This window comes from Neopelma chrysocephalum, unplaced genomic scaffold, assembly GCF_003984885.1.
Source record: "Neopelma chrysocephalum unplaced genomic scaffold, ASM398488v2 Primary Assembly neopelma1_182, whole genome shotgun sequence".
Classification (NCBI taxonomy): domain Eukaryota; kingdom Metazoa; phylum Chordata; class Aves; order Passeriformes; family Pipridae; genus Neopelma; species Neopelma chrysocephalum.
Window position 1 is genome coordinate 1,094,766 of NW_020897844.1, and position 21,687 is coordinate 1,116,452.

General features: G+C 46.1%; 1 protein-coding gene across 7 annotated transcripts in view; it reads left to right on the top strand.

Moving 5' to 3' along the window:
- The window catches only part of TANC2 (tetratricopeptide repeat, ankyrin repeat and coiled-coil containing 2), a 235,990-nt gene that overhangs the window by 68,029 nt on the left and 146,274 nt on the right, over positions 1-21,687 (top strand). For 3 of the 7 annotated variants that reach the window (XM_027702319.1, XM_027702321.1, XM_027702320.1), the window contains exons 4-5: positions 14,991-15,062; positions 19,294-19,473. In XM_027702319.1, coding sequence (XP_027558120.1) covers positions 14,991-15,062; positions 19,294-19,473 — 252 coding nt within the window. Of the gene's footprint in view, positions 1-8,173; positions 8,179-9,153; positions 9,156-14,990; positions 15,063-19,293; positions 19,474-21,687 lie in introns of those variants that run through there. The other 4 variants (XM_027702326.1, XM_027702323.1, XM_027702322.1 and 1 more) reach the window with 4 other exon arrangements.

Sequence of the window (21,687 nt, forward strand, 5' to 3'; positions counted from 1 at the left end):
TCCTTTCCCCCTTCCTTTCCCCCTTCCTTTCCCCCTTCCTTTCCCCCCTTCCTTTTCCCCTTTCTTTTTCCCCTCCTTTCCCCCTTCCTCCTTCCCCCCTTCCTTCCCCCTTCCTTTCCCTTTTCCTTCTTTCCCCCTTCCCTTCCCTCTTCCTTCCCCCTTGCTTCCCCCCTTCCTTCTCCCCTTCCTTCCTCTTTCCTTTTCCCCTTCCTTTCTCCTTCCTCCTTTTCTCCTTCCTTCTCCGCTTCCTTTTTCTTCTCTGCTTGCAACCTCCTGTTAATTTGGAAACAGGCTCCAAAGCTGCAAAACTCTCTCATTTCATCAAGGACAGTTTTTTGTACATTCCTAATTCGCTTCCTCATCTAAATTTTCTAAAGCAAATTCAAATATCATTAAGCATTCCCTTAGCTTCAAATCTGTAGGTTACCCTAAGACAGGTCATGGTCTTAGAAAACCCTCAGAATTTTTCATCTGCATCTCTGAACAACTCTTTTTTTTTTTTTTTTAAGTCTGATGCCACTTAATGGATGATTTGGATTCTGTTTATAATTTCACATGTTTGTGCAATGTGCTGCACATCTTTTTGCATTTGATAGAATCCCAGAGTGGTTTGGGTGGGAAGGGACCTTAAAGATTATCAAGTCCCACCCCCTGCCATGGGGAGGGACACCTTCCACTAGCCCAGGTTGCTCCAAGCCCTGGACAATTCCAGGGATCCAGGGGCAGCCACAGCTTCTCTGGGCAACCTGTGCCAGGGCCTCCCCTCCCTCACAGGGAAGAATTTCTTCCCCATATCCAACCCAAACTCATTTCATGGGTTTTCCCCCATTAGTCTGTCTCACTCTTTAATAGCTGCCTGCTCATTGAAAGCACCACAAAAACTTAGTGATAATTTATTTAATCAGCACAACAGCTGTTTCACTGCAAACTTTCATTAATAAACTTCAAAGTTTGTCTACAGGAATAGAATAATTTTAGCACTAACAGGTTTCTCCATAATCCTGTGTGTAGCAGTAATTTTTAAAGCGTAATTATTTTACATAATGTAATGCTATGCAAAACTTGGCCTCATTAAATTAAATGCTCGACAGTCTCAAATTGCATTTGCCAAGCAAAACAAAGATATGTATACACAACTTCTTTTAGCAGATAATTTCCAGCTCATCCAGGTAGTGGGGCAGCAGGAGGGAGGCAGAACAGCTGATTAAGAGGCAGAGGAAGGGAGTGTGAAGTCACTGCTGAGCCCGGGCACAGCACAATTACAGGTGTATTTAATGATATAAATCAACACATATCATAGAATCATGGAATACCCTGAGTTGGGTGGGACTGGCCCTGCACAGGACACCTCAACAATCCCACCATGAGCATTGTCCATGTGGTCTTGATATAGTTTAAACACCAGACTGTTGGTTTGGGGGATGTTGATGCATTTCCAGATGGGCTCGGCTCAGTTCCAAGAGGTGACGGGAGCAGGACTGGGGAGCATGGAGATATCTGGGCAAGGGGAGTGGCTACAGAGCTTGGCAGCAAAGTTATTCCGGTGAAAAATGACCCCCTGTAACCCTTATAGTCCTGAAAGCTGGTGAGGATAGAGAAATAAATCAAAGAAATAAGAGGTTAGCCAGAAAATAAGGTGAGGTGTGCAGCACACCGAGGTGAGAGGGTGAGGGACCATCATCCACCACCCCACTTGGGTTTAATCTCACTTTTAGCATAGAAAGTGGGTTTTCTTAGCCAGGCTCGATCCTATTTTGAGTTGTTCTCGTGGTGTGAGAGGTGGTGGTGGGTGAGCTGGGGCTGTGCTGTGCCATCCGTGCTCTGCTGTGGCACCGAGGGCTCTCCGTGTCCCCCCATGAGTGTGTGGAGATCACTTGGAGGAGAAAATGGAAATGACTTCACCTGATGAAGTTCTGCCAGATCAAATCCTTGGATTAGCACTCCTTCCCTGCCAGGTCCTGCCTGTAACTGTGAAACTGGGCGAGAAGAAGCCTGAGGAGTTCCTGCAGCAGCCACCGAGACACCCGGGTGGTTTTACCCACAGAACTCATCTCCAGTTTTGGATGGGGATCTTCTGTTCCTGCTGGGAGTGGGAAGTCCCAGATAACCAACTTCAGTGTGTGAAAGCAACAGTGTTAGCAAGATTGAGGCCCACAGGGGCAAATCTGTACATTTTAATGAGTCGAATGAGCCTGAGAACTCCCTGGTCCACAGGACTCAGGACCCACCAGGCCTTGGATGTTCATGACAGATTCTGGGTTTGAATATTGTGCCATCTGCTGTTGTCAGCTGCTTCTGTGGTGCTGAGAAGCAGCAGAGATGTGAAAACCAAGTGCTTTCACCAATTTTTAAGTGATTCTTTTTCTCCCCCTCCCCCCGTCCCTCCCCCAAGAAAAGTGTCAGGTTTTTGCCTTAAGGCAATTATTTTTTACTTTCACTCATTTTGAAATTATTTGCATTTAAGCTATTGATTATTGCCCATATAAATAACTTCTTAATTGTTTCTGATGTAATTTTCTCTCTCTGTAAGAATATTTCTTTGTAGGGTTTTTTTATGTTCTCTCTAAGCAGGAAGGGATTTTTTGTTTCTGTGCCCATTAATGGCATTATATGACCAGGGTAAACTTCCCCTTGTGTCAGAGGACAGGCTGGGTATTGATCTGTGCTCCATGACTTGCATTTCTTTGAAGAACAGGTTTCTTACTTCACAAAATTCCCTTTCAAATGGAGCGTTTACGAAGCAGAATCTGCTGGAATATTGATGCAGGAGAAGTTCTTTGTTTCTAAAATTGTTTTCTTTCCCTCCAGCACCTCTTTGTCCTTGTCTGTGACTATTTCCTTCTCCTTTAGAAATGATGGAGGAGAAGGGAGTGTTTCTTACCTTCCAGGATGTGAGTAATCCCCGACATCATTTTAATTGGCAAAAAATATTTAGAAGCCATCACGGGTAATGCACTAGGACTGGATTGATTGTGCCTCCTGGTTGATAAATCAAAAAAAAATTACTATAAAGAGCTTCTGTAATTGTATTAATTAGTGAGATTTATGCCTGGCCCCTGCAGAGCAGTCTGTGATCCTGCGCACGGCGCGGCAGCGGCTCGGCTGGTGCTGCAGTGCCAGGGACGGGGCATCCCTGGCATGGGCAGGGCTCCTCCTGGAAACCAGAGAGCACCTGGAGTGCTGTGTCCAGTTCTGGGCCCCTCAGTTCAGGAAGGACATTGAGGTCCTGGAGCAGGTCCAGAGGAGAGCAACGAGGCTGGGGAAGGGACTGGAGCACAAGTGCTGTGAGGAGAGGCTGAGGGAGCTGGGGCTGTTCAGCCTGGAGAAGAGGAGGCTCAGGGGAGACCTCCTCACTCTCTGCAACTCCCTGACAGGAGGGGGGAGCCAGGGGGGGGTTGGTCTCTTTTCCCAGGCAACTCTCAGCAAGACAAGAGGGCTTTGGGGTCTTCAGCTGTGCCAGGGGAGGTTTAGGTTGGATATTAGAAAGAATTTCTTTCCAGAGAGGGTAATCAGCCATTGGAATGGGCTGCCCAGGGAAGTGGTGGATTCTCCATCCCTGGAGGTGTTTAAGGTGAGACTGGATGTGGCATCAGTGCCATGGGATGGGAACCACGGCGGGGTTGGATCAAGGGTTGGACTTGATGATGTCGGAGGTCCCTTCCAACCCAGCTGATTCTATGATTCTATGGAATGGTTTTGGTGGGAAGGGACCTCAAAGCTCATCTCATTCCACCCCCTGCCATGGGCAGGGACACCTTCCACTAGCCCAGGTTACTCCAAGCCCTGTCCAACCTGGCCTTGGACACTTCCAGGGATAGGGAGTCCAGTGTAATAACCAAGAGATGATGCACTAATGCTTTGCTCTCCTTCCTTTGCCTTCTTTAGACCCTCTTGTGTTGTTCCTGCCTAAATCCAGTGTTTTTCCACCCTTGGGACGAGCCTTTCATCGTGGTGCAGAACTTGGGCTGTGTGGGGTTGGGAAGTGTCACCTAAAATTCATGGATGAATATCTAGGAATAGTCTCATGGATGGAAATCCATGCTGGTGCAAAGTGACACTGCAAATTCCTGTATTGTGTTTCCTGTTGAATTTCTTCAGTATTTAATTCCATGAAAGCCCTGATTGTGAGTGTTTGTGAACGTTGTGTGGATCTCTGCTGCTGCTACTGCAGCTTGAGGAGTGTCTGGGAAATCATTTTTACAAGTAATTACTCATTCTTCCAACTAAGTAGAACTGTTAACTTCTCTTTATATTTTACTGTCTAATTGCCCAGAATAGGAAAACGAGTGGTATTTATGATCAAAGACCATAAATTGTGACTGTACATACATTTCTGCATGGATAGCTGAAGTACCTTTGTTATCTAAGTGAAACACTTTTCCCAGCAATTTGAATCAAAATCAAAAGGACAATTCAGTACCTATATTATCAAAAATGCTTTACTTCTTACTTTCAAATTGATACTTAAGTCACTGCCCTTACTCTAATTAAAATAAAGTCAGTTAGGGAAGGTTTTTCCATGCAGTGTAGAGCCACAGGAGAGTGATGATTCCTGAGGATGTTTGGGTTGCATTATTCCTACTGTTGTGTTTAAGTACAACTTCTAACATTTAGTGATTTGGATTCCAGGAGATAACAGACTGGAAGAAGGATTTTGGTTGCTTTGGGTTGAAATAACTTTGATAAAAATTACTAATGTGTTTCTAAAAACATGGATAGTGCTTGTTTTTACTGGAGATGGGATGGGAGAGTTAATTCCACTGCAGTATGAGAGTGCAGAATGCAGCACAAGCTGCTGATGGAAATAATACCCACTGTTACATCTGGGAGAAAACAATGAAATGCTGGGAAATAAAAGGTTTTCAGATGGGATTTTTTTTCCCCTTTAGTTATCTGACTGTCATTTCACTGGCTCATTCAGACTCAGACCGTAAAAAAATGACTTTTTTTAGTACTAAAACCCTCATCATTTGCTAGGTCCCTTCCAATGCTAAATACTCCATGATTCTATGATTATTGTTGGAGAGTGAGAAGAGTTTTAGACCAACCTGTCCCAGCACATTTAATTGTGACACTACCACAGTGATTGTCACGTGCACATGCAAAGCTGGAAGATCTCCTTTAATGGTGCCAAATCCTACTCCAGACGTGCTGGAATGCTCTGCCAGAAATCAATGTCCTGCATAAGTCATAGATGAATCAATAGGGTTGACCAAGGTAATTGAATTAAATACCTTGGGTAGGTGAAGTGTTGTGGTCCACAGGTGGAAGGAGGGACTTGTGCCTGGACAGTGTTGCTGACTGTCACAAAATTTACTCTTAGAGCTTGGAAAAATCACTTGAGGAGCATCAGCAGCACTGACTCCTCAGTTTTGTGTGGCAAAATTAACGTTTTGGTAGCTGTGAAGCTAATTGGACGTGTAGGAAGGACACACTGGCCATAGCAGCTGTGACTCTAAAATAGGGTGTGCTGGGGTTATACAAGAAACAAAAGGTTTAAGTTCTAAAACCAGGGTTAACTTAAAGCTTTGCAAGTCCTTGGAATATTTCACTTGGGATTTTGGTAGGCTGTGCTTGTGGTTTGTGATGGAAAAGACCTCCAGGATCATCAAGGCTCAACCTTTGACCGAATCCCGCTGTGCCCACGGAACCACAGTGCCTAGTGCCACGTTGGCTCATGTTTTGAGCACTTCCAGTGAGAGTGACTCCACCCCTGGCCTGGGCAGCCCATGCCAGAGCTTGACCACTCTTGGAGTGAAGGAATTTTCCCTGTTATCCAACCTGAAGCTCCCCTGGCAGAACTTGAGGCTGTTTCCCCTTATCCTGTCCCTTGTTACCTGGGAGAAGAGACCGACCCTCGCCTTGCCACGACCTCCTTTCCAAGGGAGGTGGGACAGGCACATCCCAGGGGCAGCAGCAGGGTCTGCCCATGTCCTGTGGAGCATTCCCATGCCCATACCTGTGCCAATGGCTTGGCTTTGCCCCTGCACTCTCTGCCCTTCATCCCCAGCCCCACAAGGGGAGCATCCCCTGCTCCGAGGGTTGTGGTGCTCTGGATGGCCTTTGGATTCCTATGGGTTCAACCAAGGCCAAAATGATATTTTCAGTATATCACTTACAGGCTTGGGGGATTTCAGAGCCTTTTTCTTCTGCAATAGGACTTTGAATCCCTAACAAACCCCTCTCCCTGTTCCCGTTCCGTCGCTGCGCAGGGATCACTGAGTGCTGGCAGCAGCCTCGACTATTTTGAGCTTCAGCCACTTGTACCAATTTTCTCAACTAATTTTAGGACAGATGACCACTAAGCTGTTCTAAAAATGCCATTTGAACTTCCAATTAGAGGGACAGACACAAATGCAAAGGCAAAGTTTGCGTTGTGGTGGCGGTTAAGAAAATAATGTGTGACATAGAGTGTTAATTTTTTTTAGTTAATGACATTTTAACACAGTGAGTCAGTTGGAATAATTAGTATATCCGTCATGGTTTTTATTTGAAGCTGGAAATGCTTGTGGTTGCTGAAGGTCTCAGACAGCCCTATTAGAGCCTACAAGTATTTTAGAATTTACAGATGGAGAGTGACAGCAAGTGGAGTCAGTGATGACAGGAAGGGAATTCAGGAGTCAGTCATGGCCGAGCCTCCTTCCCTCATCCCCTTCCCTCGTCACCAACACACTTCCACTTCCCCCTCAGAGCTCTCCCATACAGAACAAAAGGTTTTCCCACCTTGGAATGAGGTTTAAAAAATGAACAGCTGGACTGTCTGTAGAGTTGTTCCTTGATATTTGGAAATATTCTGGTTATTTTTATGTTTTCCTGCCTCTTTTCCCCACTCATACATATTTATTATTATATCTCTTTGGATTGGAAGACGAAACACCTCAAAACTCGTTCTGTTTGTGTCACCAGATTTAATTCTGGGCTAACCCAATTTGGCACTGAGTTCTCCTTATCCCAGAGTAGAGGAGACCACGTCTTCCCAAGGACCAGGATGACATTCAGTTCTGCCAGAAAAAAAATCAATTTGTGCTTCAGTGTCAATGAAAACTTGTTTGTTTTCATACCTTTCTGCTTAACTTTTAGCTTTGGATTATGTGTTAGGGAATAAGGATAATACAAGTTCTGTTTCCCCCCATGGAAGCTCTTCTGGGCATTGTGTCTGAGGCAGGTTTATTATGGGCTGGAGAAATCCTGAGGCACTTTTGGGCAGAGTGGGAGAGAGCCCATGAGGGGGTGGGAGCAGCTGGAGAGGTCCATGGGAGGTGGCAAGGCTTGGGTGGGTGAGCACAGGGTGCCTGGGAATGGGGCTTTCTGTTCCTCCAGGCACTTGTGAGGATGGTTTTCCACATCACCATGGTCGAGGTGACACAGGGATAGTCACAGCTGGGAGTGGGAAGCTGCACTTTGGAGAGCAGAGAGGGTGAAGGGGAAAAACCTGGAGAAAAGGAGACTCAGGGGGGACCTTCTTGCTCTCTGCAACTCCCTGACAGGAGGGGAGAGGTCTCTTCTCCCAGGGAATAAGCAACAGGACAAGAAGAAACGCCCTCAAGTTGTGCCAGGGGAGGTTTAGGTTGGATATTAGGGAAAACTTCTTCACCCAGAGGGTTGTCCAGCCCTGGCACAGCTGCCCAGGGCAGGGGTGGAGTCCCCATCCCTGGAGGACTTTAAAAGCCCTGTGAATGTGGCACTTGGGGACATGGGACAGCAGTGCTGGGGGATGGTTGGACTCGATGATCTCAGAGGGCTTTTCCAACCTCAGTGATTCTGTGTTTCTACAAAGGAACAGTCCCATCTCTGTGCTGGAGCAGGGCTGGCACTGTCCCAGTGTTAAACACTTCAGAGGGACTTCTCCACCTGGGCTGCTTCTTCCCAAACACTGAATTATGGGCATCTTTAACAAAGTTTCTTGTAAGATAACCCTCAGGATCTCCAAACTCCAAGTGCTGGTATATCAGATCAGAACACAGCACGAGTTGTCTGGGCTGCAGGTGCTGAAGTTTGGCTCCCAAGGTGTGTTCCTCAGGTCACAGTTGCATTTTTGTTGTATGATATAATGCTGCTTTGCTAATGAAGAGCCTGTCACTCGGGAATGACCCCGTGGGCTTGGGGAAGTTGCCCGGGGAGTGATGGTGGTGCAGGTTGCTGTAAAGGGAGGAAAAATTCAGAGCAGAAGAGGTCCAGGTGAAGAGTCTGTGGAGGCCACATACCTCATTACCTGTTAACCTCATTTATCTTCTGGTTGTCTCATGGTTTGGGAACAAAAGGTCTTCATCTGCTTGTCAGAACAAAGCTAAAAGTTTTAGAAGTAAAATGCAAAATGGTGCAGTAATAATGTTTTGACAAATGGTGCTCGGGGTGAGTTGTCAGCCTCTCTGGTTTGATAGCAAAGCAGATATTTTATCTGAAATAAATGTCTTATCACTGACTGTGTTCTCCATCTCCTGTGTGGAAGGATTGCTTTTTCCTCTGGAAATCACTCCTTACTGAGCTGGGATAGATGTGGGTACTAAGGGGAGCTGCCCTTTGTTTATAAATTTAGCTAAGATACTTATTAATGGCATTTTAAAGTGCCCCAAGTATGAAGTGCATGTATATTTTTATAATTATGGATAAAATCTGTCATGTAGTTTGCAAAGCAATAATGGGATAACGAGCACTTGTGTCCTGGTCTTTGGGGGTGTTAACAACATGGGAATGACCCCAGGTTCCTGCTCTCCATCAGGCCTGCTAAAGCCAGGGCTCAGCAGTATCTGTTCATAATGTTGAACATTTTATGATATTCCAAGTTATTTTCAAGCCATGGACTCAGCTGAAGTCGGTCCCTACCCGTGGCAGTGCTGACTCTGCATTTGCTCACTGCTCTGGTGGCCACTGGGACTGTATTTACCACATAATGAGCTAAAACCCTGATCCGAATTAAATGTATATTAATTTTCCAATTTAGCCGAAGTATTTCAAAGCACAGCCTTTGAAATACTGGCAGGTTGTTTGCAAAAAAAGGAAGAAAGTCTCTTGATGGCCCGTGGATCAGCAATTAATAAATGCAGTATTATACTTAGGGAGACATTCCTGTGACTTCCATCAGGCACAGGGTGGACTTGGAGGCCTTTTCCAACCCAAGTGAATCTGTGCTAAGGGATTCAGCAGGTTGAAAAGTGGTTGAGGAGCTGGATTTTAATGATACAGTGATTAATAACCCAGGTCTGTCCTATAGTTCCATCAGAAAAAAATCTTCCACCCTCAATACCCCCAACTACCCCCTTCACCCCAACACTCCCACCAGGGAGTTATTTTAGCAGGGGTAGGTGCATTAATGCAGTACTTAATGATTTCTATTATCATAATAACTTGTATCATACTAATTTTAACCATAACACTGATTTTATTAATAATGCTATTTTTAATTATAACACCAATTTTTAGCACAATACTAATTTTATAATAACAACAAAAAAAATAATAGTGGTTCTATTATTCTGCTATAAGAATTAATTTGAGCATAATAATAATTTTAATATTTGTTTTCTGAGGCAGAAAAAAACCCCTCACAAATTAAACAATCTGGAAGGATTTTTGATCAAAATAACCCTTTCCAGTCCCAGACCGGGGCCCCCCTCTCACCTCCCGCTCCGGCTGGGAACGCTTTGCCCCTTTCCAGGTACAGCTCACCCCGGAGGAGCAGCAGGCGGATCGTTTGGCACGTGTCATTCCTCACTAGGCTGGAATCTATCGTGTCATTCCAGGCTGGAATCCATCGGGGAACGCTGAGAAGGAGATTTGCAGCTCCCTGTCCTGCGCCGGCATCGCTGCGGCGGCTCCGGGGTCGGAGCCAGCGCGGCTGCGGCAGCTCCGGGATCATTCCAGCGGGGCTCCCACCCCCGGGGTGCTTTGATTTGTTTGTTTTGGGGGTTATTTTCCCTGTGTTTGTGCTCTGGGGGGGCAGGATGGCAGTCAGGAGCCGCGTCGCCCGCCGCCGTGCCGCGCGCACATTCCGCAGGGATGCCGGGCTGGGCTGGGATCGGAGCCCTTCCTAAGGGCTGGACTGGCTTTGTGTGAGTCTCTTCTGCCTTTTTGATACGATATGGATTTAAACTATTGATCAGCTCTTCCAGTGGAGCTCTGCCAGCTCCGCTGCGGATTTCCCGGCGTGCTGGAGCAGCCTCACCCACCTCGGATTATCTGCCTTCAAAACTGCCTTGTCACATCAGAGGTCTGGGGAGAGGTTTAGTCACGGTGTGGGTTGGAAATGAAATAAGAAACCAGGAATACTGTTGGCACTTGATTTTATATGAAACTTGTTGTGTTTGCCTTTAATGGGAACACCTGGCGGGAGGTGCTGCTGGAGGGGCTGTGGAGTTTGCTGGGATCACACTGGAGTGCTGTGGAGTTTGCTGGGATCATGTTGGAGGGGCTATGGGGTTTGCTGACATCACATGGGAGTGCTGTGGGATTTGTTGGGATCACATTGGAGGGGCTGTGGGATTTGCTGACATCACACTGGAGTGCTTTGGGGTTTGCTGACATCACATGGGAGTACTTTGGGATTTGCTGACATCACATGGGAGTGCTGTGGGGTTTGCTGACATACCATTGGAGGGGCTGTGGGGTTTGCAGGGATCAGATGTGCCGGTGCAGAGGGGTCTGGCTCCTGTTGGCAGCCCCCTCGTGCTGGTGGCCACACGGTGCTTTGTGCAGTGGATTTGTTTAGGAATGCTGAAACCCTTGAGATTTTCTTTTCCCGTTCAAAGAATCCAGTTGTTGTGTGTATTGGGAGGGTTTGTTGTGTCACTGGTTTTAGTGGAGAACTGGGGGAGAAAGGGAAGCAGGAGCGTTCCTAAGACCTGGTTACAGCAGGAGAGGCTGCTCTGCTGAAGCTGGGACTAACCATGATCCTTGAGTTCCTTAACCTCTTTGGAACTGAGGGAAAGGATTGATAGCCATGACTATTTATTTACTCTATGCTTGCCACAGAACCAGGCACTCTTTGGGTTTCTGACCCCAGGTTCCAACATCCCAGCTGCAGGAATGCTGGACACTGATGAGACAGCATCTTTTGGAAATTAAAATAATGTGTGAGTCTTAATGGACTTAACACTGAGATTTAAAAAAAAAAAAAATCACAGAAGTTTTCCTGGTGAGGTGCAAGAGAATATAGATTACAGAGTCAGCATTTACTATTTACTATATAATATTTACTATATTATTCACTTCCCTTGTGGCATTTGTAAAGAATATCTGTTTTCTGTTTCTCATTACAACTTCTGTAGAAGCTCCTTAACCAGAGTCTGTTCTGATCTTTATTTTAAATTAACACAGGCAGCTGTGTTCTCCAGCAATGATTTCACAACAATGATTTGCTGCTGGTGACCTCTTTTAGCTGTTGCATCGGGGGGTTTGTCGATAACTCTGGTGTTTCACCGCGCTCACAATCGTTACAGCAACTGAGTTGATTGAACTCCACGAGTGATACTGTCCCCAAACTATTGTCCAGATAGTAGGTCATGTCTATAAATAATAGTTATTGCTGAAGCAAATACTGACAACTGCCTAAAATCATGCATAAATAAAATAACTGGGAGCATTGTTGGAGTGACAGAGCCCTGGTGTGCACACAGAGATGGACTTTATCAACGCTGTAAATTCGAGCACTTGAAAGGTTGAAAAACGTGAGAATTAATATTGCCTCAGCAACAGTAATTTCCCCTTTTTTTGCATCTACTTGAAGATAACTCTTTAATTATGTGTGCTGTTGTTCCCTGGTAACCTTGATCCTCCACTGCCAGGAGCTGAGTGTGCTCAACATTCTGATTTGTAGCAAAGAGAGGAAAAAAATTAAATAGTTCAGTTGTTCAGCTCTTAACTGTGGCTGTTCCTTCCCGTCCTGCAGCCTCTGTGCCTCTCACCATACTTGTTAATTCTGCAGCTGCCAGCCTTCTCCACTCCCTGGCATTGATTTGTTTGTATTTTTTTATATTTTATTCCAAGTATTTTCATTTCCTCTTTCCTGCCCTGGAGGATCCCTCCTGCCTGGATCTGCTGCAGGATGCTCCGTGTTTTCCACTGTTTTTACTTGGATGTGCAGGGCAGGGCAGGTGGGAGGGTTGGTGGTCCATGGGCAGAGGGCAAAGGGCTTCCCAAAACAGCCTTACCTGGGTTACAATGAACCCCTGGGTTGTGCCCAACCTGCACTGCTGGATCTCTGTCACAAGGAGAGCACCACACTGGCTGGGGGAGTTCTTAAAATATTCCTTAAAAGCCACTGGATGAGGATGAGCCCAACAGGATGCCCTGGGTTCCCCAAGCTCCTCCTTTGCTGCAGCCACACCAGATGCAGCAGCGCCCGTGAGTCGACTGAAGATTTAATGTCTGCTGAGTCATCTGGTTTATTTTTACCTTTCCCACCCTCCTAAATTCGTTCTGGAAGTTAATTTGCTGTGAGCTTTCTCTCCCCCTTTGTACATCGTTGTAACTTGCTGAGATCTGTCCCAGCCTCTGGCTCCTGGGCAGCTGTTCCTCTTCCCCACCCCGATGGCTTTGGCAGAGCATTGTCACCATTCTGTGTCCCACCATTGAGTGTTGGAGCATGTTGGGGAGCAGCTGCTGCCCAAACCCACCTTCCATCCTGTTATTTCTGGCCCAGATCGCACGTGAGAGTTGAATAAACCACTATTCTGCAAGGAAAAATCATGTTTATCCCAGGAAAATTATGGACCAACGAGGACGAGTGTGTCCCGTCTTCTTGCGCCGTGAGGGGCTGGATGATCTTCTCATCCCCATCTCCCTTGGGTTCCTTTGTGTTGGCTCATTTGGTTTTCTCAGGTCAACTAGGGGAGGAGTGAAATGTCTTGATACTGTTCTGGGAGGTTTGGAAAGGGGTTCCCTGTTGTACCCCATGTCTGGTGCCCCCAGCGCTCTGCCTTGGCCAGGGCTTGTTCTCAAGGCTGGGTTTGACACACCCAGGTGATGGTACAGGAGAGGTGTTTCCTCTCCAAGTGATCAAAGAGATTGATTCAGAGAATCATCAGAGATCCTGGACTGGGTTGGGTTGGAAGGGACCTTAAAGATTATCCCATTCCACCCCCTGCCATGGGCAGGGACACCTTCCACTAGCCCAGGTTGCTCCAAGCCCTGTCCAACCTGGCCTTGGACACTTCCAGGGATGGGGGGAACTCTCAGGGATGAAGTTTGTCTTTTGCTGATGATCAGGTGGCTTTGGCCAAATACAGGGTTTTACTCCTGATTTTAATATTGGGACTTTGTCTTATTTTGCAGCGTTCAGTCCTTTTAATTATTTTGCATTTGGATTTGTGTTCGGAGCTCAAAGGTTTTTGTTTTCTCCATGGCTTAGAGATTGACCATGGGAGTTTGCAGCTGTGGGCATTTAGTGATGATGATGATGATGATGATGGTGATGTGACCTCTGTGCACAGCACTGTCCAAACCAGTGCTGGGTGTTACCAGTGCAGATCCAGAGACAGGGCTCTGCCAGTGCTGCTCTCTGTAGGAAGGCTCAGTGCAGCTAATCCCAGGAGAGTCTCTCCAGGCTAATAAAAGCTCCTGTGGACACATCCCACTTGCAGTGGTGGTTGCAGTGTCACATCCAGAATGGAAAAGGGAGCAGGGGAGGTGTCCTGGCCTGTGGCCCCCCTGACACCTGGCAGTTGATGCCTTATGGGGGAGGGAAGAGTTGGTATAAATTGATACTCGGGGTTGCTGTAGCTGAGTGACCTTCACGTGCAGCTGCTTTGTCAGCAGGGAAAGATGCAAAGGTGACAGAAAATGGCCTTGCTGGCACCTGTTCAAGGTGCCTGAGCAAGGCTTCAGGGAAACTGAGGGCTGGGAAGAGAAGAGGAAACAAAAAACCTCCTCCAGCCTGGGCTGAGATCCTGCTTTTTTTTGGGGGGGGAGTAGACTGAAATTTTTGGTCCCCATATCAGTTCTGCTCTTGTGCTGCAGTTCACAACTTCCCTTTAAGCCAGACAGAACTCACATGTAATAGGAGTTGATAAATTACTTTATGGCACAGCAGGACCCTCCAACAAATAACTTCTTTAGAGATATCCAGAGTTATAAATATATCAGAGTGCAGCTGCTTTTAGTAGCATCGGAAAGTTTCAATGCTAAACCCGACTGTTGAGGTTTTGAACAGCTATTTAAGAATTCAGTTATTTCAAAACTATTTTTAAAGGTTCTGAAAGCTTCCCCTTCCCCTGCCATAAGGGGTAAGAACCACTGAAATACATCCTGCACTTGAAACCCCTGGGTTTGCTGCTTCCCACTGTGCAGAGCTGGGCTTCTTTGTGCTCCCAGCTGCCAGAAATCCCATGTACTCGAGCATCTGTATTGATGGGCGAATCTATTGTTTCTAATCTGGTCAGTTGATCAATGAAGAGCAGCCTGTAATTAATTGTATAATATTGTACACAAGGTCCCACTCTGCATTTATGCAGATGGGTTTGGGATTTGTGAACTGTAGCTGCTTTCCTAAAGAGTTTCAAGAGGATGTCACCAGTGGCTTTGTTCTTCCCAGCCTTCCCAGCTTTTAGCTGACAAATAATTTTAGAGGGACACAGTTTCAAATTCCATAGTTCAATTTTTTTTTTGTTCTCCTAGATCTCTTAATTCCAAAGCTCAGTATTTTTATATTTTGAGATAATGGCCCAAAGTGGAAGAGCTCGTTGAAGAGGCACAATTTTTGTTGAGAAGATGCACAATTTGGTTCCTATTTCATTCAAATGTCCTGGGGGGGGTCAGTAGGAGCAATTAAAATCCTCCTCCTATCCCGAGGGCCTCCCGGATTCCATGTGCAGTGAGCTGGGGAGAAGCTGGAAGGAGCAGCAGAGCCAGGCAGTGGTTTCTTCGGTTCCAATCTGCCAGAGGGACCTTTTGTCCTGCCGTTCTCCCGAGATAGGTGATGGGACTCAAGGAAAAGTTGCATCTGCCTGACCTGTCCACTATGATGTTCTACTTGTGCTGTTTTGGTTCTCATGCAGATGGAGGGAACGAGGAGCCACCAGACCGAAGACAGGCAAGTGTAGACTCCCGTCAGAGCCGAGCTGGGCAAGGTAAACCTGAGTGTTCTTCTGCCTCGGGGACTCGTCTCGTGTGTTCGCCTCCGGTGCCTCCCACGTGTTGTGTTTCTCGTAAACCTGTGTGATCTGAAGGGCTTTGTACCCGCTGTTGTTGCCCCCAAACGTGCTGGGATTCCCAAACCAGACAGCCTTTGTGTGGTTGAAGGGGTTTACCCGAATTCCTGGCTCAACAGAGTCCATATTCCAGAGCGCGGTGTCTCCGTATTCCAGCTGGGGAGTTACACAGGGAGCTGGCGGTGCTGGAGTTCTTCAGCTCATACCAGCCCAAACCAATGCTTAGTTTCCAAGTTTCCACTTGCCTTCCCCCCGATGGCAAAGTGGGAACCCGGCAGGTTCTCCATAACCAGATCATCCCTCTCCAAACCCCCTGATGGGATGGAGAAGGACCTGTGTGTCCTGAACAACCCCGTGTTACATCTTCAGCTTTGGTTTCCTTCATCCTGCAGAAACAGGGAAAAAAGGTCTGAGGAAGACAGTACTAAAAATAGGATTTATATTACTAAAATAACAATTGTACAAACTCTTTGTCGAGTATCCATCCCTCAGAGTAGGTTTGGTGGTTAACAGCACACAAAGCCGTGTAATGGGGATTTCTGTCCCTGACAGCACCAGCTCTTAGATCTCTGCTGGCTTAGGTGTCCTTTGAAACAGCTTTACTTAGTTTTAAGCATTTTCTCATTTGTGAGGATTGTGCAAATGCTGTATTTTCACACGGCTTTGAGGCTGAGCAGCATTTTTGGGAAGCAGGGCTCTGGTAGGTGCTACGTGCATTGACTTATTTTCTCTTTGGGATTGCAGCAATAATTTTCCTTTCATTTAGGTTCAAGCCTGTTGTTGTCATGGTGTCCTGATGACTTATTATGGAAGCCTTTTCTCCAGAGCATTGTTCTTTTTTGGCAGTATTCCAGTAGTGCCCGGGCAAAATGACTGAGTGAAGCTGCGATCGGAGCTGGGAGTTAAAACCCTGAAGCCCTGTGAGGTGTCAGCTGCTCTGCTCACATAGGATCTTTTAATTACTGGTTTTAAATTCGTTATTTTAAATTTCCTGCTTTTAAAATAGAGTGAAAATAAAATGAGAAGGGAGCCAGGGACTTTGTAGCTGCACACACCTCATGGCTGCTTGTGTATGGGGAACTGTGTTTCAGGGTGCAGAATGAACTCTCATATTGCTCTTCCCCACATATTCTGAGCTCCCATAAAGTTGCTGTTGTGTTCCTGCTGGAAGCTGAGCCTTCCTCTGTCATGGCTCCCTGGGATGTCCTTCCCTGTGTCTGGCCCATATGGTTTCTTGTTTCAGGGTAGAGCAACTGAGTTGCTGCTGGGAGCTGCCTCCAACACTTCTTGCACACACACTGATCTCTCAGGTTCCCTTTCAGCCTGGATATTCAGGATCTTCCCTGCTGTGGGAAAGGGGTGGGTTTGGGCAGAGGACGTGGGGATTTGTTGCAAATCCTTGTTCAAGAATCACCAACCTGTTCCTGTTCAGTGGGTCAAGGAACTGCAGGAACTAGCGAGAAGTGTCACCATAAGAGGGGAAAAAAGGGGAGAAAAAAGCTTCCAACTTCTTGGAGAAACAAACTTCTGAGCTAAATGTTTCCCTTTGGATCAGTGGGTGCAGTTGTAGATGTAGACTTTCTGCAGTGTGGAAGGAGTCTCTTTACTCCATAGAAATATTGTCTTTAACTTTGCCCTGCTCTGTCCCCATCACTTGCAATCTGTCTGCATGTGTTAACAGATATTTTTCATGCTGGTGGGTTAAGGGGGTTTATTATCCTTGGATGAAGCATCCAGCTGAAATGGGGCAGTTGTCTTCTTGCTCTTCCACCTCCCACGTTGGCCACGTGATGCTCAAGTGTCTCAGTGTCTGCAAAGCTTCGTTGGCAGGACAAGAGGAAACAGCCTCAAGTTGTGCCAGGGGAGGTTTAGGATGAATATTAAGAACAGTTTTCTCCTGGAAAGGGTTGTCCAGCCCTGGCACAGGCTGGCCAGGGAAGTGGTGGAGTCACCATCCCTGGAAGTGCTTGAAAAATGTGTGGATGTGGGACTTGACACAGTTTTGTGGTGAACATGGTGATGGTGCTGGTTGATGGTTGGACTCAATGGTCTTAAAGGTCTTTTCCAACCTGAACAATTCTGTGATTATCTTGTAAAACTCCAAGAAATAGTTAATTAGTTCAAATATGCACTTTGCAGGAACATTCTATTTAAGTATATTCCGTAAGCGAACTGTCCAAGTTCCAGTTCAGCCATGAATGATCCCTAATTCCAGGGTTTGATAAACCCAATGTCCTTTCTTACCAAAACAAATTTCAGACTGTTTCAGTGACCTTGTGTGTGTGTTCATTTACTCTGCCAAGGGGGAAGAGAGAAATTTTGACATCCGTGGAATGAAGGTGGTACCTTGTGGGAGTTTTGCGAGTTCGCTGTTTTGTTGTAAAGCATTTGAATTTTAAGAGGGGAAATGCTACTGAAAACTTTGCCAATAATTCCTTTATTTCTGTATAAAATACTGCCCTTGATTTTAGGCAGATTGATGAAAGACACTGGGAGCTTACACCATAATAACCAGTAAAACACCCGTGGACTTGGAGGTCTTTCCCAGACCTTAAGCTGCAGGAGATGCCCCTGGTTTATTGTTCCCTAAAATCAGGCCTGAGGTAATTCAAACTGTTTTTAAGAATCAAAATCAGTGGTGGCAAATCTTTTTATTTCATACCTGGTGCCAACAAATGCATTTTGAAAACCCTCTGTAGGCTGGTGCTGGTTTTGGCAGCAATGTTGGTTTGTCTTCCCTGGAGCTCCCAGGGAGCCTGACCGGGCTGGCAGAGTCAGCAGCAGGTTCAGCCCATGGTATCTGAGAGGGTTCAGAGAGCAGAGAGTGAGAGCTGTGTTTGGAACTGTCAAAACCAGTGTGTGTGTGAAGGGTGTTAGTGCTTGTTTGGGTTTCCTGTAAAGTATGGAACAAAACCGCTGAGAGATGTTCCTGAAAGTTGGCATCTGGAATGGATGGATCTCGGCCACCAGTGCTTCAACCTCCCAGAACCCTTCAGGAACCAGTCCAAGACTTTTGGCAGTTATTTCCATGTGGGTTTTTCCAACAACACGTTGGATTGTTCACGTTGTCCTTTGGATATCAGGAATGCAGCGAGTCCATTGTCTCCTCTGGAGCACCACGTGTTGGAGGCGCTGCCCTTTTGTCTTCTCCCCGCTTTTGTCTGTCTCCTCTTCTGTCCAGCAGTTGCATTTTCTCTTGTAAACATATTTTCACTAGCCATTGAGAACAGCACAGCTATCCAGTGGAAATCCAATAAGGAACATCTTTATGGAGGGAAAACATCAGCAGGCACTGAAAGCCAAAATCCATCTCGTAACAGTGTGGCAGAAATGTGGCCTTCTCACATTATTAGTGATGAAATATTCATGTTAACAGTTTCAGGTTGGTTTTGCAGATGAATTATTAGTAGTCTGGGTTAGGTTGTTCATCTTACTGACGAGAGGTGGAGATCCAAGTGTCCTTGACCCCGAGATTTCCATATCTGCAGCTAATGGGAGGAACCTTCTGGCTCCCAACTCTTGCTGATCTGGAGCACCTGCCCTTCATTTGTCATTAATATTGATTACACCAATTAGCAATATGTGCTTTTATTGTTCTATCTCCACTTGTTTTCGTGTTATTTTGTGTCTTACATGTGGATCTTCAGTGGTGCGACCCCCACACGGGCTTTGTGTGTCTCTGGGGAGAGTTGGAGCTGGTGCTTGTTATTGGAGGCTTTTGTTCTTCCATTTTATTTGGGGGTTGGGAATTTTTGGGGGGGCTAAAGGTCCTCATATTGAAATTCACTTCAACTGGAAGAGTTTTTTCTTAGAAACCCACAATCTAAAAACCATCAGTTTGGTGACAATCGCTATGTTGAAAACTAGTGACTCTCAGACTCTTGACAGACAAATTAAGAACACTGAAAGAAATTCTTCATGGTTCTGCTGTTCATCTTGTAGAGAGGGGTGCTGAGATGCTGTTCCAAAGTATAATTTCTTTAAGGGAAGTGCCAACACTGTTGAGGAGGGGAACACGGGCAAGCGGCCGGCGAGGCGACTCTGCCGCGGGGCTCCCCCCGTGCCAGCCCCTGTCTTGGAATGACAAAGCAGGATTCTCTCCCTTGCTCACTTTCTAACCAGTTCATTTTGGTTTTGCTCTTCCCTCCAGGCACCTCCACAGAGAACGACTGTGCTTTTGAACCCGACTACGCAATTCCTCCTCTCCCAGTGACCGAAGGTATGCAGCACATTCGGATTATGGAGGGCATGTCCCGCTCCCTTCCATCCTCCCCCTTACTCACACATCAGTCTATCAGTGTTCGGCTCCAACCTGTGAAGAAGTTAACTGGTAAGGACTTTAATAAACTTCACTGGGGCTTTTAAGGTCCATTGGTGCAAAAAAATCTGTAAGAAAAAGCCCTTTGAAGGGCTTCTGTGTCCAAGTCATTCCCTTGTTTGTTAAAGCGGCTGCTTTGGTCAAACCCAGGGATGGATTGGATTTCGTGCTGGCAGAGAAATCTTTCTATTCTGAAAAAAGATCTCTCTGGTTTGCAAATGTTCTCTAGTTTTTTGAGAAATTTCTCGGTGTGTTTTAGTTCAGCTTTGTGTTGTGGTTTTTGCACAGGGGAAGTGTCACAGTAATTTCAAAGAACTTGATGCTTAAATTTTGAATGCCGAGAGCACATCAGAGAAATGATAAACTTCTACAGCAAAGTGATTTTTTTTGTAATTCATGCATATTTTTAAACTGTTTTGTTTATCTGATTTGCTGGGACTGTGGTTTGAACACCTAGAGATGGTGAAGTAGTTGGATTTTCAAAAGCACTTGGAGTGCAACATCCATATAAAAGCCTGAAAAAAAGTGTTTCTACTGGTAACAGTTTGAAAAACTTGTGTCTTGCCTAAAATCTGACCCCACTCTGTGCCCACTTTTAAGAAAAAGCAGCCAGTGTCCTGTGCTTGTGCTGAGGGAAACCTCCAAAAAGCATTTTTACTGTGTATAATCTGACCTACAGGGGAGCTCTGATACCTTTTGGTGCCTTTTGTTTTCCCTGCTCTCTGTTGAAAGGAGAAATTGGGAACAAGAGGGAGAGATTCTGAGTTGTGACAGAGTCACGACTCCATGATTGGGCAGGCCTGCTCTGTGGAGCATCCCAGTAGTTCCTCAAAAGGTGGTAATTCAAGGAGAGGTATGAGGATTCCTCCAAACCCCAGGGGTTGGGCAGCTCCCTGGAGCCTGTGCTCACCCTCCCGTGGGGTGGGATGGAGCTGCAGGGGTTCACCTGCTGAAACATTCCTCTGTCAGGGAGATTTGGGAATGATATGCTGTGAGATGTAGGCCTGGAAAGGTTGGGGACAAACCAGGATGGTGTCCATAAAATGCTGAGAATTGTTATTGCCCAGAAGCAAGAGAAGAAAAGTGCAGGCTCACAGTTTTGTTCAGAGCTCCATTTTGGGGTCACACACAAAACTCCATTGGATATGGATTGGGAAGGTGACTCCAACTGTCTTCTGCTTGCATACTTTCCCTTTTCCATCTGTTTGAAATCCCCTATTCCAGCTGCACCCAGGCCCATGTGCCAGGCAAACCCCTGCTCATGCTCTGCACGTCCAGGTCTCGATGACTCCGGCAGAGCTCCCGATGCACTTGGAATTCAGGGTGTGTTTCCCTGCATTGGTGGAGTAAATTTTGAAAATTATTAGTTTAATTTGCTGTTGATATTGTAAAAGGAAGGAGTTTATTTTCCATCCTTCCAACCAGTCATGATAGGAATTAGTTTGCTTTCATAGGCTGACGTGGAAAGGAGTGGGGAAAGCAGCGCTTCTGCTCTTTGCTATTCAGAGTATTTATCACATTTCCTCAACTATTCTTTATTGTCTGTCTCTTATTTACTTCTGATCTGACAGATTTAGAAAGCAGAAATATCCCTCAGCAGCAGAAAGAATCATAGAATATCCTGAGTTGGAAAGGACCCACAATTAATCATTGATCCAACCCCTGGCCCTGCACAGACACCCCAACAATCCCCCCCTGTCCCTCAGAGCGTTGTCCAAACCCTCCTGGAGCTCTGGCAGCCTTGGGGCTGTGCCCACTGCCCTGGGGAGCCTGGTCAGTGCCAACCACCCTCTGGGGGAAGAACCTTTCCCTGAGATCCAATCTAAACCTGCCCTGACACAACTTCATGCCGTTGGACAAGGCGGCTGGGGGATGACATTTCTCAACAGATAAAAAATTGGGGGTTTATTTTTTGCTAGGAGACATTGACTGCCAGTTTATATAAAGACCCTCCTCAGTTCTGTTCATTAGTAAACCAGCATGATTGAAAACATAAAGAAAATTTGGAGTTAATATTAGATTTGTGAAGACAACTTCACAGCTTGAGCTATTTTTTGATGTGTTTCTCCCCAGTTTCACCCAATAACCCTCCCTGATTTTACAGCAGCCTGGTAAATGCTATCACAGCACACTCCAAACCTGGCAGGATTGATAAGCAACTTGATTCAAAAATCTTCATGTGACTGGGGGAGCTTTCAGATAAAAATCAGGCACGAGGAGCTGAAC